At 45.9% G+C, this 26,566-nt stretch overlaps 1 protein-coding gene across 4 annotated transcripts in view; it reads right to left on the bottom strand.

Annotated features, from left to right (window-relative positions):
* The window catches only part of LOC142566724 (serine/threonine-protein phosphatase 2A activator-like), a 149,486-nt gene that overhangs the window by 103,582 nt on the left and 19,338 nt on the right, over window positions 1-26,566 (bottom strand). For 3 of the 4 annotated variants that reach the window (XM_075677584.1, XM_075677581.1, XM_075677582.1), the window contains 2 exons: window positions 4,748-4,814; window positions 3,591-3,677 (listed from right to left, as the gene is read on the bottom strand). In XM_075677584.1, coding sequence (XP_075533699.1) covers window positions 3,591-3,677; window positions 4,748-4,801 — 141 coding nt within the window. In that variant the 5' untranslated portion in view covers window positions 4,802-4,814. The remainder of the gene's footprint in view (window positions 1-3,590; window positions 3,678-4,747; window positions 4,815-26,566) is intronic. The other variant, XM_075677583.1, reaches the window with a different exon arrangement.

Below are 26,566 nucleotides of genomic sequence, written 5' to 3'. Positions count from 1 at the left end.
CATAACTATTTACTCAAGTTGACATCAAAGATGTTCATTGAATAGAGACAAACACCTACAGGCACATACCCAGTGCTCCAAGTCGGCATCAAAACGATCCTTCGAACAGTGGTACCCATGTTGGCGTGAAAGAGGTTCGTTTAAGAGCGGCACGTATGTACACATTGCCACATACTCAGTGACCCAAGTTGTTCTGACGAATGATTTCTAACTCTGTTACGTCAGCACAGCAGCATGATGAGCTAAACATTCGACCAGACTACCTACTGACCCAGGTAGGCGGGAAAATGGTTAGATACAAACGTGCATAGATAGTTGGGACTTCTCCCTTTTGAAAACAGCGTGACGTCACAGGACATGCGCAAAGCGAAAAGCGAGTTGTGTACAAAGAGCTGGGGAGCAAAACTTTTCCCTCGCACCATGGCTGTCATGGCAATATGCTGCAAGGGATTTGTCCAAGTGTGTGAGTTCACTACCAGCAGTTGCCAGTCAACGATGCATCGCGAAGATCTTTGCCTATGGCAAGGAGTACCCTGATCCTCTAATCATAGACAGCTGCAAAAACAATCTTAAGTGCTGTCTGAACATGGAATTCAGCTACATATATGTCCAGCTCATGAACACACCTAGACCATAAACTACGGAAGCTATGAAATCATACTGCTCACTTAAGGCGTATGGCCTTGCCATATGAAGGGACATGCACGGCCATTTAGTTGAGCTGACTGAGCATTGACAGTGCAGACGATTGACATCTATGATCGCAATCGGGAAGTGCGATCAAAATTTGGTGAGCATAAAGAGACAAAGAAATGTGTTTTGTAGATACACATGCATTTAGGATAAAAACAGGAACAGTGCAACACAGGACGAGCGAGTAAAGAGCACAGGACAGAGCGCTGACCAGCAACCAAATGCTTTATTTGCAGAAGCAGCATATAAAGACATCATTGAATGTGACCTAAAGAACAGAAAAAGAAGGGTCAGAAGGATAAGCGTCAGCTATGGAGATAATCCAGTTCTTTTGTTGAGAGCTTGAGCGACGCAGAACTGACATGCACATAACCACTTTTGAATATGCAAAATGCCTCAAAGGTTTCCCGTGCACGCTTTTCACTATATCTGCCGATTATTTCGTACTTCTTAAAGATCGGGGCACAACCAGACGTGTTACAGTGGGCAGCCAGATGACTGTACAGGTTTCCTTTTTGGTGAAGCAACATGTTCGCGCAGGCGATCATTAATGCACCTTCTTCGCCCGATACAGCAGCGTTTACAATCAAGCGGGATTTTATAGACAACCTGCATTGTCTATAAAATAATAAATATAATAAAAAAATATAAAGAAGACGCTCATCCTTCTTTTTCTGTTCAAGTCACATTCAATGATGTCTTTATATGCTGCTTCTGCAAATAAAGCATTCGGTTGCTAGTCAGTGCTCTGTCCTGTGCTCTTTACTTGCTCGTCCTGTGTTGCGTTGTTCCTGCTTTTATTCTAAAGATGAACCAACCAGCCCCATTGAACACACTACACATGTATTGTTTATTCATAATACAGATGAGCTTGCATAAATACTTATTAAGAATAAAAATATACTGTATTTTCCGGTCTATAAGTTGCACATTTGTACAAGTCGCACCCCCTCCTCAAAATGGCAGTTTTTCTAAAAAAAGACATATGTATGTTGCACCGGTGTATAAGACGCACCTGTTCATTCGGTAAGTGATTTAATAACTTGCCAAGGAGCAGGTTGAGAGGAAGTGTGACAAAAACACATGCTTGCAGCTGCCGTCGCCTTTGCATGCATCCCGCGGTAGGTAGCGCTGACACACGTGCAAGCGCCTTCCAACGTCTAGACAATACTTCTCAGAAGTATTTTATTCCGATTACATGAACAATGCTATTGATAGATTACACGACAGCGTTTAGTCAAAACCATTGAAGTTGTCGTCCTTCTCCGAGTCGCTTACAAATAATGCTGCTATTTCAGGTTGGACTTCCACTGGGACATCACTGTCGTCTTCCAACTTGCTGGTATGCAACTCACCAACATCACCATTAGTCGCGAACGGGATTAATCCAGCCCTGTGAAACCGTGCCACAATAGTTTCCTCAGAAATTGAGTTTCATGCCTCACTAACCCATTTGGCCACTTCTCCAAAGTTGTAGCTTCGCCGACTTTGCTTTGCATGCGGCATCATGGTTAGCAAGGCTGCAACGACATGCAAAGTGCACAGCAACAACGGCAATAAGTGCAATGAAGTGCAGTTGCTGTGCATGGCAGAGAGTGACGTGCGATGGAGCATCATTTGATGCTCGCTTGATACGAAGGGTGTGGCAATAGCATCCAATCCAATTGTTACAGTATATACATCACCGTTCTACGAGGCGCACCGCTGAATTAGGAAAAAAAAAAAACACTTATACACTACAAGATACGATAGATACAATGAAATATACATATTCCGTTTCAGCACTTGGGCAGTAGTCTGGATCAGAGGAATCATGCTCGACTCGCTTGCAAAAGAGTAACTGGCACGTACGTAGTGGTGTGGCCACTGCTAGTGGAGAACACAGAAACATCGCTTTACAGAGTGGCCCACCCCGATGCCTCATGAAGTATTGCGACAAAGGCACAATCAAAGTGATTGGCGAAAAGCCTGGGGAGTCGCCTGCTATGGTAAGTCGCCTGCCAAAACTTCACGAGGCGCCAATGCTGGCGCTGCCACGGGCTCTCATGTGCCCACTAGCAGTGGCCACGCCTCTACATAGCGTAATCGAACCGTGTATGTGAGCACGTGCAAGAAAGCTCGATGGTTGTGTGCTCGCCAGAAAAACGAGTCAGAAACTTGCAGTGATCCTTCATCCCACTGCCAACAAGGGGCAATAATTTTTCGAGTCTCAAGAAAAGAAATGCAGGCCTGGCAGCATTGTTTGTATTTGGCATCATCATTTGTACATAACAGCACCCACCTGTGAACAGATGTAATTGCAACCTTGTGAGCAATAAACGAGCGAGCATCTGGTAATGACGCTTTGAGAGATTAGAAACCAGATAGACATCAGTTTATACGAGTGCAAAAAATGGAAAGGGCCCATGAGATGAAACCAAAACTAACCATCGCATGCCCTCACACACGCAAGCGGTCAATGAAACGCCAGTGCAAGGAAGCCCTGGAATGAAAACCAAGAAACTACAGAGTGATCAAAATTTCTTGTATCCACACAGGGTGGCAGCACTTCTGGCCAACAATTGGTTGAAAAATTGGCATGTTTTTCAAACATACAAATAGTATTGTAAATATACGCCATCGACCATTTGGGACTTGTTCGCGGCGCCTTATATTTACTTCTTTAATCTGCAAAGGGTTAACATTTTTTTTTTTGTAGGAAGTGTCAGCTTGAGCTACTCTCATCCAAGATATACCAAGATACAGAAGGATATGCTGCCATCAATTCATGGAACTCTGAAATAACAGATCAAAAATGTCTACAAGGGCTACAAGGTTGTTTCACCACATGTGAAATTGCTGGACCCATGCCAATGAGGTTGGCCTCCCAGTCAAGCAACCACCCCCTAACAACTCACCTCGGACAGGAGAAGGTCATCAGTTATCTTCTTCCCTTTGATCTTCTCATTGAGGGCCAAAATGAAGCCGACATACTCGCTATATGCCTGGGGCAGTAAAGAAAAAAGAATGGCATGTTTTCCATACAGAATCATTTCAACACAAAGCTGTCATGTCAACATATCTGCAAGTCACAATTTATCAAAATACATGCAGCCTAAACGCTATTAATAACAATGGAGCTTCTCACGTTAGATATTTATTTAAAACACTTCATGCACACACAGCACTTGAACATAATACAGCAAAAGTATGCTATAGCTTCCAGCTGTCAAACTGTCTCGGGAATAATAAATATAGAAAAAAAGAGCCAACTTTAATGGAAGTAACAGGCTAAAGCAGCATATAATTCAGTAACTATATTTTGCTACCAAAAAAGAAAAAAAAAAGGTCACTCACGAGGTAGTGCATTTCGCACATCTTACCTCTGCCAAGTGCCAAAATGAGACCACAATTTGAATTCTTTTACTGCAAGGCCTAAATTTAACAAACCTCAATTCAGCTAAATTACATAAATGAAATTCTTAATTTCCGTAAGAATGCTACAGTGGAGGAACCACGCACTACTTTGTTTTGATCCAGTGCATGAATCTTGCACTGACGTCCCAATTTCATAAAATGTTCACACATAGCAATGTACCTTGGCACCCACCTCTAAGTGAAAGTATAGCCACCATCAGACATAACCCAAACAATTAAGACGCCTCTACAACTGAATTTTAGCATGCACAGGCCGTAAGGAGCAAACACTGAAGGCTTTGGATGGAAGACGTATTAAGGTATCACCTCTTAAAGTTCCTGCACCAGAAATTTCAAGCACCACTAGCAGCAGAAATGAAAAGGCACTGAAGGCGTGAACCAAGGCTGTAGATGCAAGAGTGGCTCAGTAGCTATGGTATTCTGCTAAGCACAAAGTCTTGCGGCTTCGACTCGTGGTCACATCGACAGTATGCAAAGACACTTGTGCACCACACTTTTGGTGCACACAAAAGAGCCCAATGAGGTCAGAATTATTCCAAAACCCTCCATGACAGCATCTCTCACAGCAACAAGTGTTAATACTTTGCACAGTTAAAACACTAAACAGTCAATGACTCAAGCACTGAATCAAGTTTACCAGAGTACCACTTGTTGCTGGCATTGCCTGCCCTGGAGGAGCAGAGGGAGACATGCAGCAGGACAAACTTCCATGGCCAACATACAGAGAGTAACTGTGTATCAATACATATGAGTAGGGATGCGAAAATATTCGAAACTTTCAAATAATTAATCGCATAGTGTCCTATTTGATTCAGTTCTCGAATTGAATAGTCACTATTAGATTAACCCGTTCGGGCCAGGAATATTTCATTCGTACCTATATATTTTTAGACATAACTTTTAGCTTCTTTATCGCATAACAAGCCCAAATACATGAAAAAATTGTTAGTGCTTCGTTTCGTGTAAGGTCTGGAAGCATGTCCACAAATAAGGACATCAGTGCCCAGTAGTTGTAGTAGAGGCAAAAGTAAAGCTTTATCTGGCAGTTTATTTTCCAGCTGGTAGACGAAGTTTGATGCAGCCAGTTCAAAAAAAAAAAAAAATGCCCTTGAGCATGTAGCAGGAGAAATATGCTATTTGATTCAGTCCTCGAATTAAAGACCTACTATTTGAAAATCCGAAAACGCTAACATAATCCTAATCCATAAGAAAGCGGACGCCAAAGACTTGAAAAATTATAGACCGATCAGCTTACTGTCCGTTGCCTACAAAGTATTTACTAAGGTAATCGCAAATAGAATCAGGAACACCTTAGACTTCTGTCAACCAAAGGACCAGGCAGGATTCCGTAAAGGCTACTCAACAATAGACCATATTCACACTGTCAATCAAGTGATAGAGAAATGTGCAGAATATAACCAACCCTTATATATAGCTTTCATTGATTACGAGAAAGCGTTTGATTCAGTCGAAACCTCAGCAGTCATGGAGGCATTACGGAATCAGGGTGTAGATGAGCCATATGTAAACATACTGGAAGATATCTATAGCGGCTCCACAGCCACCATAGTCCTCCACAAAGAAAGTAACAAAATCCCTATAAAGAAAGGCGTCAGACAGGGAGATACGATATCTCCAATGCTATTCACAGCATGTTTACAGGAGGTATTCAGAGGCCTGGAGTGGGAAGAATTGGGCATAAAAGTTGATGGAGAATACCTTAGCAACTTGCGATTCGCTGATGATATTGCCTTGCTTAGTAACTCAGGAGACCAATTGCAATGCATGCTCACTGACCTGGAGAGGCAAAGCAGAAGGGTGGGTCTGAAAATTAATTTGCAGAAAACTAAAGTATTGTTTAACAGTCTCGGAAGAGAACAGCAGTTTACGATAGGTAGCGAAGCACTGGAAGTGGTAAGGGAATACATCTACTTAGGGCAGGTAGTGACCACGGATCCGGATCATGAGACTGAAATAACCAGAAGAATAAGAATGGGCTGGGGTGCGTTTGGCAGGCATTCTCAAATCATGAACAGCAGGTTGCCACTATCCCTCAAAAGGAAAGTGTATAACAGCTGTGTGTTACCAGTACTCACATATGGGGCAGAAACCTGGAGGCTTACGAACAGGGTTCTGCTGAAATTGAGGACGACGCAACGAGCTATGGAAAGAAGAATGATGGGTGTAACGTTAAGGGATAAGAAAAGAGCAGATTGGGTGAGGCAACAAACGCGGGTAAACGACATCTTAGTTGAAATCAAGAAAAAGAAATGGGCATGGGCAGGACATGTAATGAGGAGGGAAGATAACCGATGGTCATTAAGGGTTACGGACTGGATTCCAAGGGAAGGGAAGCGTAGCAGGGGGCGGCAGAAAGTTAGGTGGGCGGATGAAATTAAGATGTTTGCAGGGACAACATGGCCACAATTAGTACATGACCGGGGTAGTTGGAGAAGTATGGGAGAGGCCTTTGCCCTGCAGTGGGCGTAACTAGGCTGATGATGATGATGATGATTTGAAAATCCGAATATTTTTCAAAATTCTTTCAAATACTTCACGTTGTTGACTGTACTGGATCAAACACGAAATTGAAGAAAAAATATGGAATAACTTTCAGCCCGTTTACAGTATACATAATAGAGCGCTCTGCATCACGAAGACCACAAGACTTTTTGAGCTAATCATAATCACTCACAATAAAATGTTCTTGGATGGGTTGGCAGTGTCGTCGGCAGTGGGTATTGTTTGGTACATTTTATAGATGCAGAACCTATGCACCAGGTCAATCTAGGTCAACTACTCACAGGAGATCCCAATCATGAGAAGAAAACTTTCAGAAGAATAAAGAAGAGTTGGAGCACATACGGCAGACATTACCAAATCATGACAGGGAGCGTACCAACTGTTGCTGAAAAGCAAAGTATGAAATCATTGCATTCTACCGGTACTACTCTATGGGGCAGAAACTTGGAAGCTAACAAAGAAGCTTGAGAACAAGTTAAAGGGATACTAAACAAAACTTTTGTCACCGAGATTTTTAGCCCAAACGAAAGCTTGGGTGAGGAAATTGGTTGACACAACCTTCTTTCCAGGCAGGAACTAGCAGAAAATAATGAAGTTATTGCATTTTTTCGCAAAATACCGCATCTATCTGCCGTGCCGTGAATTAGAGGAAGTGATGTGTCTGTGACGTCTGTGCCGGATGCCTGAAGGCTAGCCATCGCCTGCATCTGTCCACCCCCGCATGGACGGTGCCGGACGGCAGCAAACAACATCTGAACTGCGCAGTTGCTCGGGGCCGCATACTCGTTTCCGCAAGCAAAGCTTCTGCACAAGTCTTCAAAATCATCACTTGCGTTTGTGTTGCTTCATAATGGGATCAGCACAAAAACCTAGCACAATGCAGGAGAATGCCTCTACGCTGCTGCGTGCAAGGGTGTGAGAAAACTACTGTCGGGCGAGACAGGCCATATCGTACCTTCCTGGTAGAACTGAAGCTTCGAAGGATATGAATTCGCGCTGTGCTCCCATCGCAGCCAACACAGGTGCAAAGAGCAAAGCACAATGAAGTCAGGCAAGCACTGGCTGCCCCCCTCTGCTGCTGCTATAGCGTTTAGTACAGTAATTACTAGAGGGAACTCTGGCACTAGTGTCTATGGGTGCTGCAATGGGAGCGGTTGAGACAGCATGGGAATTGTGGGAAGTACATGGATTTGCCTCACTTTGTCCTTCCGACTTCTAACAGCTTCATGACCTCATAAACTTGCAATTTTTCAACAAAGAACCGAGTAATAATTAATCAAATAAACATTATTAAAACTGTCCAATGGCAGGATTTAAACAGGGGACCTGTAGCACAGAGGCCCCATATTGAAACAATTATGTCACAGATGCATGGATTGATAAGCACATAAAACGTCCTTATGACTTTATCACGAGCAAGCCAATGCCTCAAGATGCTTGGCGCGTTTAGATTTGGCCACTGTTGCAATTAGCAGCAATTGTGCGTGTTCACAGCATCTTCTGCACTTCGAAAAGTATTGACTGCTCTGAAAATTACGACAATGAAGGCATATAAAGCATAATAAACAAGGCCACAAGAATGTCTGAATCCATAAGCATGAACATCAGACAAATCTGTGTGCTTCCCCTAATTCCCATGGTGGGTCAATGACTGCAGTGCCACAGTTCCCTCTAGTAATTATTTTAGGCAACTCTATGGTTGCTGCTGCAAGCTGGCACACATGACATCATGGCAGTCAGCGCACAGCCCCACACGTGCCGGCGTGCAGCCAGTGTATGTTCACAATCCTCCCAAAATACAGCCATCCATTTAAAAATATGCGAAATAAACACTGTGTATAGGACCAGTCGCATTTTTCTAGTTGAATTTCGATGCTTCCATTTTTTTACATTTTTGTTCAGTGTCCCTTTAAAGGGCCCCTCTCCAGGTCTGGCCATTTTGAGCTGACAAGCGCAGAGTATACATTGCACGATAACAATCATGCCTGCAAAAAATTACGTCGCTATGCGCCGCGGTAAGATCTGAAATTTTAATCCGAATGCCGTTGCCCTCTTCACTCACGGCCGCCGTGCTCCAAGCCAGACGGCAATGTAATCGTGCCCCTGCGCCTATGTAATCATGTCCGCAGTGCGACGTCGCTCGTGGTGACACGCGACTTCGAGAATTATTCAAGACATCTGTTATCTGTGCGATCTGTTGCTTGAAATGACGAATAGAAGTTTAGAGAAATAATAAAACATACAAACGGAATGTCTGCGTCTTTGTTGTTTTACTTCGCACAGAAGCAAGAGATGTACTTCCGCTTCGTCTGCTTGTTCCCACGGTCATGCGGTCGCGTGCGCAGGTACTGAAACTGCTATTTTCTACTGTGTTCCAGCGCATGATCAAGCTCTGCGATACGCTTGTTCTGCCTCAGTATTCATGTAGCAGTGAATTATACTGCTGGTCATGTTTCCTTGTGCACAGCGCGCAAAATCCTGTGCTGCGCGAATGAGACAACTCGCGCACGGCGCGGTCAGCGGAAATAAGTAGCGCAGGAAATAAAAAAAGCGAGGAGTGAATGCGTAAAGACTTTATTTGAAAACAAGGTATTGACGGATGACCTTGTTGTTAGGCAGCCACGAGCCGCTGGGCCCGGGCAGCTTCTTCAGCTCTCTTGATGACCTTGGCCTGCAGGTCAGGGTCGGAGCTGAGCAACACGGCCTCCCACTGCTCAGTATTACTCACGTCGTGATTTGTGTGATTTTCCGCTGGGCCCGACCACATAATATGGAACAGATCTGCTTTTTTTCTTACAATGATTACATGTATTCGGGTATTGGTCCGGGTAGTATAATAGTGATAGGCTACGGGGTTGGGATAGGTGTTCGTCTCAAGTCGTCTCCAAGCTACTTCTTGTCGCTTGCTAAGCAATTTGTGTGCTGGTAGGTACACTGCCCTGGCTAACCTGTAGAGCTGAGCTATTTCCTGGTAACTAACCATGCGATCCTTCTCTGATCCTAGCTTGAGCCGTCCGGGTGCTCGGTTGGCGAGTCCTCAAGCAGCAGTGTGGGCGGCATCATTGCCGGGTAGGGAGGAGTGTGCTGGTGCCTAAATGATCTGGATTGGTCGTGGGTGTTGGTTAGTGTCTAGTATGTGTTTTACGGGAGCCGAGACCCGACTTTTCGCAAAATTACGTACTGCTGCTCTGGCATCGCTAATAATGTAATGACAATGTGTGGAGGCTATTGCCAGAGCGATAGCCAACTCTTCTGCTGTTTCAGAGCTTCTGGTGCGGATTGAACCACCAGCGCGTAATTGACCTGAGGAGTCCACCACTGCGAGGGACAAAGAGTTGTGTTCTATGTATTCTGCTGCGTCGACATAGACTACGTCTTTGAAGGCATGGAATTTCTGATTTAGGGCTTTGGACTGCTCGACCCTCCTTTCCTTGTGGAATTTGGGGTGCATGTTTTTAGGGAGTGAATTAATTTTGAGATAGCGCCTCTGATCGTGAGGAATGTCTATTTTAGTGCTTTGCATCGACTCGTAGTTGACGCCGAGATTCTGGAGGATGTTTTGCCCAGCGGCGCTCTGAGCTAGCCTTTTGTATTGAGATTTAAGGTGTGCTTCCACAAGTTCCTCGAGTGTTGTGGACACCTAGGGCTAGCAATTTAGCATTGGCCGTTCTTATAGGTAGCCCAAGAGCCTGTTTTTAGGCCCTCCGGATAATTCCCTCTATTTTCTCTCTCTCAGCCGTTTTGAGGCAGAGGTATGGGGTGATGTAGGTGATGCAGCTGAGTACGAAGGCTTGTACCAATCTTGTCAGGTTGGCTTCTTTCATGCCAGAGTGTCAGTTGGCAATTCTTGAGATGAGTCGCATCGTCTGTTGAACGCATGCTTCTAGTTTATGAATTGTGTTGCTGTTGCGCCCGTGAGCTTGCATGAAGAGGCCGAGTGCACGGATGGTGGTCACCACCGGGATCACGCCTCCTCTGGCTCGCACAGTGATTTCTGGGGGTGGTGCATTGTCAGATTTGCAGTTTGTAGGGGCTCTGAGTAGGAAGAGTTCTGATTTTTGTGGGGAGCGGGCGAGGCCTTTGTCGGTCACATACTTTTCAACCATGTCAACAGCTTGTTGTAGCATGGTTTCTATATCTCCATCGCTACCTTTAACCACCCACAGGGTGATGTCGACGGCATACAGACTGTGGTGTAGATCTGGAATCTGATTAAGCTGTTCCAGTAATCTGATCATTGCTAAATTAAAGAGGAAGGGGGACAAGACTGATCTCTGCAGTGTGCCACAACTTCCGAGAGGGATCTTGTCCGAGTGTAGTTCCCTTATTCTTAGTTCCGCTGTGCGGTGGTTGAGGAAATCTTTGATGTAGTTGTAGGTCCTCTGGCGTACACCTATGTACTGCAGATTCTCCAGTATAGCATTATGCGCTACATTGTCAAAGGCCTTTGTAAGATCAAGGCCCAGGACAACCCGGGTACCGTTCTTGGATATGTGATCCAGAACTTGATGTTTAAGCTGAAGCATGATGTCTTGCGTGGAAAGTTTAGGACTAAAGCCAATTATGGAGTTCAGGAATAGATTATTGTCCTCCGCAAAATTGTGGAGGCGGTTAATTATGACGTGCTCCATGAGTTTTCCTACGCACGAGGTCAGAGATATTGGGCGTAAGTCCTTGAGCTGTAGTCGCTTACCATGTTTAGGTATGAATATTGTTATTGGCGAGCATAATCATTGGGTCCCACCTGTTATTAGCACTGGCGTGTTCATACAGCTTGATCCAGTCGTCAACATCCTGTCCCTCCAGGCCAGAGAACACACTTGGGTCACGGTGTGGGGCAACCGTGACGATTGGAGCAGTCGGACAAGCCGAAGCCGTTGCAGAGGTGGGCTCGTCACCGGGAGGCATGGTGACAAGCTCGGTGTGCCGACCACTTCGGAGTTCCGTGGCAAGGACGGGGATCACTGACCTCCACCAGAAATGTTACGTGTGGAAAGACACAGACGAAAGATGCTATTTACACTGGAGCCAGGCAGCCAGGCTGACACTTGCTCGTGCCAAGGGCACCGACCAACTTCGTCGTTCTCGCGGCGGCTCGTCTCTTGAGCATCGCTCGATGGTATCGTAATAATATTATTTGTGCATGCTTCCACTGCGAGGGGACAGATCCTGTTTCCCAACAGCAGTTGAAGTACTCTGTTAGGGCAGTGATAGATGCGTCGTCTAGATTTCGGAGGGCCTTATTTGTTATGCCATTGGGGCCTGATGCAGATTTAGTTCGGAGTTTCAGCAAGACGGCTCGTACTTCAGCCTCTAGAATAGGTGCATCTAGGTTAAGATTCTCCGGACCAGCGTATGGCTTCTGGGGGATTTGTGCATTTGTGCCTATGTACCGGGTTCCGAGTTCTGTCAGGAGCTCGTCGTTCGTGCCCTGATATTGGTGAGTGATCTCATTGAGGTCTTTCCTCTGCTCAGATTTACACTTACCTGGGTCCATAACATATCGGAGGAGAAAAAAAATGATAGTGGGGCCTGTGACCTATGCGTCAAGCGATCCTCGAGGTCTGGTATGGGAGAACGCAGGGAAGGAATTTCGCTTGCGAAGGCTAGAAGGGGCGAGTGGAGAGGGCGTCTTGCTAGGCAGTGGAGCCCGCCTGCTGAAATAATGGGTTTGCGGCACTGAAATATTTCTATCTCGGCTACTGATGAGCCGATTTGAAAAATTTTTGCAGCAGAATGCTCCCTAGAGGACACGTAACAACTTCCAGCGTATATCCAAAATTTCCTATGGGGCCTGGTGAGGGGCCCTTTAAGGACTATGCAAAGAGCCATGGAACAAGAAGTGTTCGGCATAACATTGAGAGACAAGAAGAGAGCATTGTGGATCAGAAAGCAAACAAGGGTAGCTGAAATTATAATTGACATTAAGAGAAAAAAATGGAGCTGGCAAGACCATGCAATGCATAGGGCAGATAACCGGTGGCCTATTAGAGTTACAGAATAGGTGCCAAGGGAAGGGAAGTGCAGTCGAGGATGGCAGAAAATTATGTGGATTTATGAAATGGAGGAAATCTGCAGGTGCGACTTGGAATAAACTAGCGCAAGACAGGGGTATGTAATTAGAGATCACTGGGAGAGGTCTTTGTCCTGCAGTACATATAAAAATAGGTTGATGATGATGACACATGCCCTAACATCAGATTAAATCTGAAAGCTTTTCATTGCAACATATTTTACTCAACTGTGGCACCATCTGACACGACTATTCAAACTAGAGAAAAAGTGCTTTTTTCCACTCTACTATCATTGCAGACGGCATACATTTTCAATTTCGTTGTGAATGTATACACAGATGTTAATTGGCCACCATGGCTGCCTTTCTCAACTTTATACGAGAATGCTTGACCATGTATGCTTCGAAGAGCCTACAGTTTGCAAACAAACTGCTTAGTTGTTACGAATGCTCCGTTTGCGGTTTTAATAAAGCATGTTTTATAATTTGCAGTGTAATGACAGAAAACTTGTAAAGTGAATGCTAGGATTTATTTATTTATATATATTAATGGTGAGAAGGTTGTACAGTATTTGCAAACTATTTGATATTCAATTTGGTTTGCGTCTGGTGCAATTTCATTCGGTCTCAATGCAACGCACATGCACCAATGCCTTCTGCTTGTCCCGACCTCTGCTCGAAGATGCACAGCTACCACACTTTGGGACCTGTGTGTCAAGCATAGAACATATGTAGGCTTCTGGGCTCGACATTGCTATCCACAACACAGATGTGACATTTTGTCACCCATTTCTTCTGCCGCCTGCTGCCCAGCATCCATGCCCTGGTGAGCCGATATCAAAGGACGGTTTGTAATTGGCTCTCGACTACCCATGCCTTTTTGATGCTCTAAATTTGGTAGAATGAGCTCAGCTTTTACCATGAATGTCTACTCATGCCCGCACATTCCATTAGTCAGAAGATAAGCTATGACACTGCACTGCACCGCAAGCCCAGCCTTTGAAATTACAAGGGCTGCACTGTTGCAAACAGCACAATCCCAGATGCCATGCAGAGCACTCAGAACTGAAGTTAGATAGTGCTTAAAGAGGCACTAAAGAGAAACACAAAACAAGTTCAGACTGATAAGTAGTCTCTGAAAACTCAATTTTATTTACTTTTGCAGCAATTGGTTGAGTATTGGAAGAAAAAATTGAAGGCAAAGGTAAATCTTTAAAATCCTATGCCAGAACCCCCAGTGCCAGTACTGACCAGTGCAGATTTCAAAGTATTTTTTCATATTTTCACTGTTGTGGCTCAAAGTTGTCGAAACTTGATAAGTTCATCCTCTTAAAATACACTCCAGTCAGCTGTTCCTAGACAAAGTGTACACTGCTCCTTCTGCCCCTTTCCAAATGTGCATTGCATCAGTTGCCCTTCCACAGAGTGCCTTCTACGAGAGTGCCCTTCCTCCCCTATCATCCTGTTGCTTTGGCAAGATTATCAATATGCAGCATTGGCCACTGGACCAACCAACACATCACTGACCCTTCTTCCTCCTTTAGTTTTATGTGTAGAAGCACCCTTGTAAACGCATCCAACACTAGAAAGCTGCACTAAATATAGTGCACATTTTGAATTGGCTATATTAAGAGAACACTTTGTTTTCACACAATATATTTCACCTAGGTCAAGTCGTATATTCAAAGTAAAAGTGCAGGCCTACTGCCACAAACCTGTTCAACCGCTCTTGTATTCCCAGGGCATGCGTTGACTGGAATCGCTTTCCCCAACTTCATCATTCACATACCAGATTTTCCCAGGGCATGCGTTGACTGCAATCGCTTCCCCAACTTTATCATTCACCATACCAGATTTTAACTTTAAACTGTCATATACCATGCTTATTGTGCATAAGTTCTATTTCTTTAGAACATTCATCCCTGTAATGGCCTCAGGCATTGACTATTCTAAAAAAGAAAGCAAAGCAAAAACTTTGCGCCAGTACTCCTTTAAGAGAAATACCAAATTAGCCATCAGTAATGATTACAGCTCAGCTATGATATGGAAGCCCGTGACAATTTTTTTTTACTAATGTAGGTCAATCACAATGAATTTCTTTTGCTTTCCTATAAGGGGGAGGAGTGTTGCTAGCAACATGTGGACCTAGCCTTACAAATGCTGCTGGCGATTGCACCACCTGTTTAACCTATGAACGTGATATAGCAATGCCAGTTTATTAATTAGGTTAGGTTGTACATCTGTCTGGTGGCCCACGTGTATATGTTGAAAGGGTGGCAGATTGGGCTGGCTGGTATTTGATCAGGTTGCAAGGTTGTATAACGCTAAGTGGCAGCAAAAGGACGACAGTACCAGTCGTCATCCTGTTGTTACCATTTCATGCCACACGCTCTTGCAACGTATTGTGTAATGCAGCCTGTGTGAAAAAAAGAAATTTGGCAGAACCCATCTCACAATGACTGTCGACAGTGATGCGTTTAGCATTCAATCAATATAGTGACACAATGTATTGCGACCATCAAAATGAGTTATGTGTGAGGTGTGTACTGCAGCAGGACTCCTCTTTCACCCTTCCCTAAGAACAATCGGTGCCATCTAGAAGTGCCGCCATGAAGCCTGTGCATGGCCTCCAAAATGCATGGCACACTGGTGCCTGCGAACGCTGTGGTTTTTCGTCCTGGGCAGCTGGGGCCCCTCTCTCATGCTTCTTTTTAAGCATGCTCTGCCATCTAGCACCGCTGCTAAGAAGTCCACGTATGGAATCTGAGATGAGAAGCGTGGTGCGCCAGTGTGTGCAAACGACAAGAATTGTTCCCTCACTTGCCACACACCCAGTGGCATATACACAATGACCCACGTTGGGAAGAGGTTCAATGAAGAGCTGCACATATCCAGTGGATTCATGGAGCAGCTCGCTATAACATTGGTGTGAAAGATGGCGCGGGTAGGGAGGCGCGCCCTAGCGCCTTTGTGCAGTCATTCACCTGTTCTCTCATCCCTAAGCGTCTCCCTTTCCACCTGCGATGGCTGTCAGGGGTGGCCTTTTTCACGGACTGGTTTGTGGCAGTGGCGCTTTGCAGTGCCTACCATGGTGCTAGCAATGGCACGACTGGCGCTATTGACAAAGCGAGCGCGAGGAAGACCTCAGCCGGACAGCACTCGGTATTTACATGTTTTCCATCTCGTCTGTCAGCCCCTTTGTTTGGGCATTGCACTTGATCTCGTCTGTGGTGCCTTACACCTACGGCGAGCACATACCTTGCGATGTTCCTTTTTCGAACACTAAGGCAAAGAGCGGTGCCTAGTGCTCATGCATCACACTACGCTGAGCCGCACTTATCGAAGGTCCATGCTGATGAAGAGTGCCTGAGCTCTTGTGAGTGGGTCCATTGATTATCCCAAGAGCAAGCAGCATGACACCTTTTCCTAGCATTGTGCCTCGGGAAGCCATCCCCCACAGCGACGCCCCTTTCTGTATTTCTCGCTTTTTGTGCAGCAGCCCCCCTGATTCCTGTACCGACTTGGGACCAAGCGTTTGTGCAGTGCCGAGTGTCGCGGGAGACAAGTTGCTTTTGCTAACTTAGGGCCCTACTGTGTTCTCATGCGTGCGCAGCGCCCTGTGCCCCCTTTTGCGGCCTGAACACACAAGCTAGGTTACGAGACCAGTGGGTGATGTTGGCCCTTTGGCTTGATAAACCCGAACCCGTGGTGTGCGGTACACGTGTGAGATACCAGACCCCCCCCCCCAACATTAAGGGGGGATGCAGGACTAAAATCACAATTTTTGCCAGAAAATCTCATTTTCCAATTTTGTTCATTTTGGATTCCTATACATGTAAAGAAGCTCATCCCCAAGTTTGCTTGCAATCTGCACTGTACTAAAGAAAAACACGGATTCTCTTCTCGCAACAGCAGCGCATGCTTGCCATCGAGAGCACCCATGAATGCTGTACTGAAGAACCAGCCACAGAGTGCTGAAGAAACCAAACACGAGAGAATACCCGCGTTAGAAGGATTGTTTTTCATCCATTTTACTCAAGGCAGAGTTTTCAGAGTAGAGCAGTCTGTAAAGTAAAAACTAAAAAGGAAATGCATAATTCTTGCTGCAGCGCCCTTGTCTGCGAGTGCAGATTAGGGCACTGGACTGCTCTAGCTTCAAATGACCATGAAATCAATTGCTGGAAAGTGCAGCAATGTGAAGGCTCCAGCTGTACTTCTCCATCCTTGATCGTCATCTTTTTTCATGGTGCAATACTACATTGATAGCAAGAACTGGCACAATGCTTTGATTTAGATTCATCTATTACATCAAACTTGCATTGAAGCCCTCTCCTCGCTACTTCACACTGTTTTGCACAGCCCAGGGGATCTGCTCAACAGAGGACAGACATGCATGTTCAGCCCATTCCTCGTTCACAACAGTTGACCACAGGAGAAGGCGGGCGTGGCGAGCATTCACTGTGTAGAGCGCAAACACTGCATTTCACTGCGTTTTCACTGATATTCAGTCGCAAACACTGTGACTGAATATCAAACCAGTTGTTTAATCAGAGTAGCACTCGTATAACAGAAGCCTCGAGATCAAGAGTGTTTTGGAATATCCAAATAAGTGTTTCACAGATATCTTTGCTAAAGTTGTTGTGGCCATCAGTTAACCCATCTCCGCCAGCAATATAGACGTAATTCACAGGGGGACAACACAAGACAAAATGAAGGATGTTGTTGTACAGTTGATGAAACGCGAAAAGCGACACAAAGTTTTAGGTTAGTCACTAGAAGTGCCCAAAACAGAGGCAGATATTCCTGTCCATGTAAATGAGCACATGTGCAAGTTCTTGAAGCCATTGCTTAATATGGCAGCATGCAAACATAGCAGCAAATTTGTCTGGGTAAAAAAGGTGGCATTTTAGACCATCACAATGAAGCATCAGCTGTTGCAGCAATAAAGCAGGAGTGATTTGGACAAGACCAACGCAACAGGATAAGGGTGTGCATGTTTGGAGCGATCCCTACAATTTGCCAGCATGCAAAAAGATGGCTACCAATTGCTTGCTATCTGAGGACGTACGTGATAGCATCGTATGAGTGACATCTGTATCAAAGAACTCGGACAAGTTTTTTTTTTTTTTTTTTTTTCGTCTCGACGTCACATCCATTCTGTGAAAATTTGATGAAATAATCACCCTTTTAGAATCGTGCAATATTACATTTGATACACTCATGTTCACCGAGACTTGGAATACTGAAAATTCAGATAATTTGATTTTACAACATTACAATCATTTCTGTTTAAATCTGAAAAGCTCTAGGGGTGAGAGAGTTCCTATACAGGTTGCTGTACCAGGTTTTGAAACATTGCGCAAATTCAGCGCCATTACCAGTGATATTGAAAAAACAAGAAGGTATTCACTGTCTGGTACACACCACCGAGCGGCAATATCTTGACATTTTTGAAGTTTCTTGATTCTTCACTTTCTTGTGCCAATGAAAATAGATGGCTCTGGCAATAGGTGGCGATATGAATATTGATGTTCACAAGGGCTCGAGCCCAGCAAATTACTTATGGTTGAGCTACAGAGTCAGAACGTTATGGCAGCATCAACACACCTTACTCTTTCAACTACCTCTGTGCCAGACTTATTCATCACTAACTCAAATGCTAATAACATCTTCTGTGGCATTATAAATAGTGACATCCGTCATCACTTACCTATTAAGCGTAGCAGTGCTTTGAAACAAAACAAGTGGCCTGAACTCACATATCGGTGAAATATCTTACACATTAGAAACATTTAGGGATAAGGTCACTCAAACAGACTAGAAGGAAATGCGTACTCTTGAATAAAGCAACAAATGCTACAACTCATTTCTGAATATCTTTAAGAAACATTATTTTGAGTCCTACCCATTGCATACCTATCGTAAACAAAATCTGCGCCCGCCATGGACCACACGTGGACATATTAAGCTTATTAAGCATAAGAAGAAGCTTTTTGACAACTTTCCTAAGTTACACAGCTCGGAAAGAAAAATAATTCAATATGTTTCAAAATAGGGTGAAGAAATAAAAAGATTTTTAAAAATCATTACAAGCTTGTATTTGACAACACTTGCTTACATAATAGTGGCACCATGTGCAGTAAAATTAACTAAACAAGAGCTTTAAGGACACCATGACTGACAAGCTCGTAACATATGACAAAAACTTAGTGAGGCTGAACTAGCTAACCTTTTTAACAACTTTTTCATTGAAATTAGCCCTAGTACTAGTTATCAAGTTACTAATCCGGGCATCAAACGAACTGAACCAATAATACTGCAAAATAACATTATTTTTGCTCACACCAAAACTGAACTGGAACGATACTTTTTCATTACGGAGAGAAACCTAAAGAAAAAAATTATGGTTTTTGGTGCAGGTTGGCCACCCTTTCTGGAGATTTTCATCCATGCAATGCCTGTACTTGTGGGGATGGAGGTGCTTTGTCACACCTCGTCCCCCAGGTCGCACGTCGTGCTTAGCTTGATCTCCGGGAATCGCCGCCGTAACGGCAACATGGCGGACATGACTAGCATGCCAGAGCTAATTTTCAGTACAAACTGCACTTCTCTCTTCTGAGGTCGAATCACCGCGCGAGCTAGTGTCACCAGGACACGCTCTCTACACTCGAGCTCTCTTCCACTGAGTCCTTAATAGCCGCAGCAGGTGCTCACTGGCCCACAACAAGTTGGTTACATGGGACCTTTGCTCCTGCGACTTCTCGTCCTCGTGCTTGGTGGACAGCTACTCGGTTAGCAGTAGCGCAATGGGCGCACATGCTCTATTGTTCTTGCGGTGAGCCTTTGCCTATAAGCGCTGCGACTGTCGCACTGTGCTGTATCTTGGGTGAATAAACCTGTGTTTGTTGGCGATCTGACTCTAGAGCCGTCTCAGCGTCGTGTCGGAGAGTCGATGAACACTGCTGTAGCACCTTTATGCGTTGCGGAGTGGAAGAGCATCGTGCCCTTTCATGGCCGCCGCTTGTAGGGTGAGCTTTGTGCAAGCCCAACTCCACAAAACTAGTGTCCGAAGGGCCTGGGCCCCACGTTGGATGCTTGGATACCACAGAGGACATTTCGGTCTCCATTCGGTACGGGCCCAACCATTTGGCCAACATGGAGGCAGAGACGCCTTTGGCAGCGTCACTCAAGACATGGCCGCGTCTGAGGTCGAGATTGGCAACACCATAGTGCACGTCCCTATGTGACCAGTCCATATTGGGCCTTCTGTCCAGCTCGCGCTTTTGCAAGGTTGGAACTGGCCAGGTCAAGGGCCGTGCCCATCTGTGAGCACAGTTCCACCGTGTAGCCGAAAAGGCCAGCTTTCGTGGCACATGCCCTGCTGCCGGTCTGCAGAACGCGGTCCATGGGATTTGGCAGCTCTCTCCCGAAGTTGAGGAAAGTGGCCGTGTACTCAGTCGAACGGGTCATCATGGACTGCAAGGAGAAGCCCATCTCGTTAAGACAGACATCTCTATCCTTGTGTTGCCGGGCAAGGGCCACGAGCAAGGGCTTGAGGTTCTGGTAAATCCGCTCTGTCGGATTGGCCTGTGGGCGATACGTGGTTGTCTTGCAGTGCTTAATGCCAAAGGTGGCACACACATTCACAAACACCTTGGCCGTGAAGCAGGACATATTGTCTGATATCAGCTCTGCTGGAAAGCTGAAGCAGTTAAAGAGCTCGGTCAACTTGTCCCAGATTGCGTGTGCCATTAACTTCCTAAAGGAAAAAGTTCAACCCATTTCGTGAAGTGAACTGCGATAGCCAGGAGAAAAATGTAGCCTTGCCAGCTTCTGGGAAAGGGTCCCATAATGTCACAGACCGTAACTTGCCAGGGGAACTGGCTGTCAATTGGCTGCATGAGCCCAGGGGGGTTTGCCAGTGTGAGGCTTCACACATTGGCACATGCGTCACTAGCGGGAGTAGTGAAAAGCATCACACTTCATGTCTGGCCATGTAGCGTAGCGGAACAACTTTTGGAAAGTTGTAGCAAGTGACATGTCCAGCCAACTGCGAGTTGTGAAAATAGCTCAAGGTAGCTTTCCTTAGACTGTGGGGCATCACCACCTTGAAAGACTCCTGGGGAGCCTCCTCATAGTGCAGAACTTCATTGGCGTCAAGCAGATACATATCCAATGTGCCCGCAACAGTACCAGCTGCATCGCACTCGACACCAACAGCAATACCAGCTGGCCCCGCTCCTCTTGGAAGCTCGGCTCTTTGAGCCCCGTCAATGATTTGTCGACAAAATGGATGGCTCTGCTGTGCCTTTAGTAGTTCTTGCCTGCTGAAGACGATACCTGTGGAGGTAAACGTCCTCTCCACAGGCTGGCAATCCTGGGATGGCTGTGTTGTCGGGGATCACGCCGTTTGAGCCATTGGAGACAAGCTAGTCTCTACAGAGTGCGAATTGGCGCCTCTCGGGTCACTGGAGACTGAGGCTCCGGTCTCTACTTGGTACGAATGCTCATGAGAGTGACGGGCCAAAGGATCAGACGTCGAAATGGGGGCACGCAACAGGGCGTCAGCCACCACGTTCAAGCCCCCTTTCCGGTAGCGCACAACAATGTTGTACCACTGCAGTGTCAACGACCAGCACGCAAGGCGGCACGAGGGCTCGCGTAAGCGCTTAAGCCGGGCGAGTGTCATGTGGTCTGTCTCCCCTACAAACCGCACTCCGCCGACGTAGCAGTCAAACTACGAAGTAGCAGCCCATTAGGGAAATCAGCTATTTGAGCTTTCTTCGGGTATAGAGTCAACCTGATGGCATGCAACCTTTCGAGGATGTCCTCCAGGTGATGGAGTTGCTCCTCAAACATTCGAGAGAAAATAACAATGTCTTTGGCATAAGCCAGTGCATATCGCCACTCGGCATCCCTGAGAATGCAGTCAATCTCTGGAACGTAGCTGTTGCTCCAGAGCAGCCAAATGACATACGGCTAAACTGGTAAAGGCCTCGGTGAGAGGTGAACGCAGTTTTCTCCGCATCAGCCGGCTACATCTGAACCTGCAGGTAGCCATGGCTAGCATCCAGGGTAGTGAAGTAGCATGCATAGCCACATTAGGCATAGAATAAGCATCCTTCCTCGTGACCTCGTTCAGCCGGCGGTAGTCCACACAGAGTCGAAAAGAGCAGTCTCTTTTGGGGACCATTACCACCGGCGAACCCCAGCGACTGTTTGAGCACTGGACAATACCAGTCTCCATAAGGTCATCCAATGCCTGGTCGATTGTCTTCCTCTTGGCCACTAACAGACCGAGGATTGCACTTGCATGGCAGCGCACTGCCTGTGTCGATCCAATGTCGCACAAGGGAGGTTTACCCTTTGCATCACACGCGTAATGTGAAGACGTGCGATCTTCCCCACCTGTGGCAAGTTGTTTTTTCATACACTTTCAATTCCATTCATTTATCATTTCTTTATTTCATTTAGTAAGTACAAGTAATTTCCCCTGTGTCGTCCTTGGTGTCTGTTTGTTGGCACCTTATGATACGATTAAAAAAATCGGGCCCCTCAGTTTAACCCTCTTTCTTCTCGTTCCAGTGCTAAATACAGTAATAGAATCTCGGCATATCTCGGCACGCATCGCCACAAGCGAACTTAAGCAAGCCTGCACGGTTTAATACTCATAATTATTCCTGGATGGAAGAAAACAGCCTGTGACTTCACACTTTTTTATTTGAATTACATTGTCTGTACCCTTTCAAATGTTTCCATTGGTGATGTATTGGATGCATAGTTTTCAACAACTAGTGTTTTGCTCCGCGAGATGTAGTCGCGTATCAAATGCACTACCATAATTGATGTCGCTGCTCACTGGCTTGGAAGCGCACTTCAGCCTCGCCTTCGCGACCATGTAAATTTACCTTGCTCAGGAGAAGGAAGCTTGGGTGGAGAGGGTGCCTAGGGGCCGCCACTCGGGAGGCCAATCAGGGTGCATCCTGGTGACAATTGCTCGCACTAGAAATTAGCTGCAGCGCACTAGCTGTGTCCACCATGTTGCCGTTATGGCGGCAGTTCCCAGTGATTCAGCGAAGCACTAAGCGCAAGCTGGGAGACAAGGCGAGGGAAGGCATCTCGATCCCCACACGATATCAAGAACGAAAAATCAGATCATTATAACCAACCATCGCTATATCTGGATTGCCACCAAAAAAAAAAAAATGCAGCTACACCTACCTTTGTAGCTCCCATACCAAATTTGCCACTTGTGCTAAAAAGAGCCGTAGAAATTAGGCTGTGAGAAATAAAATGTTTATACCTCTAACAATCTTTCAAGCGTGAAGCCCATTTCACATGGCACAGATTTCACTGCATTTTCGCACTTGCAAATTTGCAGTTGCAGCAAATGAGCCGTTGGACTCGTGCGTGCGATGTGGTAAGGATGGGGAAGCAATCGGAACATGGATCGTAGACATGTCACTGTGCCCTGCTTACTTGATTTTCTTTTTGATAAAATGATGCACTCAAACACAAGAAACTTTCATGAAAACAGTTTCTTAAGCTGTTTTACTTTGCTTTCACAGAAGCATACCGACACCATGAACCATTCAGTTCTCCTCTAGGTGCTCTCAAATGTGAAAATTGCAGCTGCCGTGCTCAGTGTATGAGAAATGGCAATGCAAAGTTCACATTTGTGAAAATCATAGCTGCGAAAAACGCAGTGTACGATTGCATCATGTCAAACAGGCTTTAGGCGTGCTGTAATAGTCAGAAATCTGCACTTGCTTTCGTGGGAGTTTCAGGTTCACTACAACGGTGTGTATGCATGTGGACACTTTATTAATACAAGATCCTCTGCGTGTTTCAATCTCGGGTGGTGCCTTCCGGCAGGTGCGCATCATGTCCAACTGCAGCGCGAACACTGGTGGCAATAAGTTAGTGCGCATGAAATTAATGAGCAACTCAATCGACGATAGTGCACTTTGCGTGAATATCTGTGTCAGATAGGCCATTGTCAATCTCGTCATCACTGCTGCTGCTCCCGTCACCTCCGCTGCACAACGCCGCCACCTGTCACAACGATTGTGCCCGTCATAGATCTCTTCACAAAATGAGGCAGCACTATCTGCAGTCAAACTCCTTTATCAAAGCACCACCTGTTTCATCATCAGTAGTGACGTGCTCCCAGAGCTTAGTAATGTCAGCGGCTTCCACCATGTTGGTTTCACCCATGAGGGGTTTCGCCCTGGCGTGCGAAGCCTGCCTTTTTCATTTATCGGCCTAGGCACCTGTTCCAACCTTCATGATCACAGCACTCCCGGTTTTCAGAATAGCCCATATCATCAACAGCATGAGCTCATACTACTTTGAGTCTTGCAAAATTTGCAGCTTCGTCTCAAGCGACACAGCTCTGCGCTTTGTCAGCGCTATCTTCCACTAACTGGAGTGTCCACTGCTTCAAGGCTGCTTCCTCAGCGCACTTCCAAGCGAAAGAGTGATTATCAAGAGGAAGAGGCGCTATTGCATTTTTACGCTCGCTGAGGGAGAGATTGTGGGAAGGGCGGGCGTCACATTGCTTTTTTTTTTTCTCCCTCTCACTGGGCTGGAGTATGCATCAGGAAGAGACAGGTGCCCCGAGCCAATCAGCACTTCAGCAGCAGACGAAATGGACATGTCCACTAGGTAGACGCAGGATACATCCCCCTGTTGCTGCTACAATAGTTTCTGCTACAGTTGTATCACTTATCAGTTTTCCTCTTAGCTACGTTGTTTATTGTTCCCCTTGCAACACATGTGTTCTCCAGGAACAATTTAATTTCTGCGCTAATTTTTACCTTTTGTCTTGTATGCCACTTTTCTTCATACGTTTTCCTACTCAAGCTTTCGCATGCCCTATACTAGTCTGCAATGCAAAATGCACACAGCACTTAAAGTGTTCGTTCTTCCGTCTGTATTGTGCTGTAACCCAAGAATGTGCTGCCAATGCATACACATGTGAATTATCACCCTCATCAGCAACATCCTTAGTTTTTATGGCCTGACACTTGCATTCTAATCTTCTAGTCACATTCTAGTCGCTGTTCCGGCCTAAAGCCCCTCCATACACGTTTCCGCTGACCAGGTTAAGTACTGCCAACTTGCCCTCCTCGTCCACGCCCTCTCCCACTCACCCCCTTAGCTTCCGGCGCCAAGCAGAACTTACGTAGCTGCAGCTTCCTGTCCCGAGTGGAAGTGACACTATGTTTTTTAGCGTTGCTTACTTTCGCGCCGCTGGAGAGGCTTTAATTGCACCAGCTGCGGTTGAAACTGTGAATGCGATTCCATTCAAGAACCACCGCCTATTGAAACCAGCGATCTGCTCGTGTTCGCTGCTTCGCATCAACCTGCGACCGGTTGTGGCAAGAGCGACAACATACAGTGGAATGTAGTGCCTGGGCGCTTGGAGACCACTGCCGTTTTTCGTGCATTTGGAAAACAGTGACCGCGAACTACTACTTCAGCGGAATACAACAGCTTGTCCCCTTTGCGTTCTTCTTATGGTGACTGCCACAGCTCTACTAAGCACGCGCGGGCGTCTCACCATCGTCTAACAGCAGTCAAAGCGGAAATTCCCGCAGCGCAACTCCAGGAAGCGGAAATGCCGGAACCGGAAATTTTTAAACTGGAAATACTGGAACCGGATTTGGTGTGAGGAGAAAAGGCAGCGCACAACAAAGGTTGCCGCTACTTAAGAAAGCGGTGGTGGCGCGTGGATGCAGGGGCTTTATTCCGGCCGAAAGGCGAAGCATCGACTGTGACAGCAAACTAGCAGACAGCTATATGAAGTAAGGATACTAGTTTTATCAGCCATGTGAACGTGCACACACTCACAAGCAAATATAAACACATCTCACTCGATGACCGCGGAAACTCGCTGTCAAAATGCTGGAGTGAGGAAGCGCGGCAGCAGCAGCGAGCGAATTGACCTTCGTGCTTCCATCACTGAAAGTACCACTGCGCCTACTGTGTCAAACTGTGCTAACAGGCGAACCATGCTACATCCTGCTACATTTTCAGGAAAATATGTCTGCACCCGCCCTGCACCTAAGGGTTGGCTTGGGCTTTCAACAACAAAACTAAGTCCTTGAGAGCCGTTTCTCCACACCATCGAAAGAGGCATGGCGTGAACCCGCAGCTGCATCAACCCTTTGAGGGTCAATGACGTAAATATATGGCACCGCGAACAAGTCCGACATGGACGATGCCGTATATTTATGGCACCGTCTGTACGTTTAAAAAGCGCGCCAATTTCCTAACTTTTTCTTTTCTGCCATGTGCTGCCACTATATGGGAATACAGGAAATTTTTCTCGCGCACCTCCCTCTCTCGGTTTTCGTTACATGGTTTGTTTTAGAGCCAGTTTGCTACCGCACGTATATGTACTACCGCTTGTGCATTGGCGCGCGCCCGGGTGGCGGTTCGGCTTTTGTTCCGCGGGCGGTTCCGGCTTCTTGCGCTTGCAAAACTGATGGCTATCTCGTTACTAATCACTCAAAGGGCGACCGCCTCTTTCTCGCTCGTTTAGTGCTCACAGAGGTGCGCATAGGAAGGATGCCGCCATACATGCGTTTCCGTTGCTTTTTTTTTTTTTTGACACTCGCGAAAACTAATTGCCTCTGGTTGGCAATAAGATGAAGATTAGCGGAAGTTTGTCATACGTTGTGCTTTTTTGACGGTCACACAACCACACCACAGTTTCTTGAGTGTGCGCACCTACGCAGTTCGATTACGCTATGAATGTACATATTAGATATTAGTGTAAGAGCAGGAACATTTGAGTCTTGCGAAATATTCTCACGTGCGCATTTTCAAGGCCTTGAACTATGTGTATAAATATGTATCAAATTTTTAGTTCTTGCAAGTTTATATCCTTTTTTATTGTTGTTATTCATGAAT

Source organism: Dermacentor variabilis, unplaced genomic scaffold (genome assembly GCF_050947875.1).
Source record: "Dermacentor variabilis isolate Ectoservices unplaced genomic scaffold, ASM5094787v1 scaffold_13, whole genome shotgun sequence".
Lineage (NCBI taxonomy): Eukaryota > Metazoa > Arthropoda > Arachnida > Ixodida > Ixodidae > Dermacentor > Dermacentor variabilis.
This window is presented reverse-complemented; position numbering and strand designations above follow the sequence as displayed.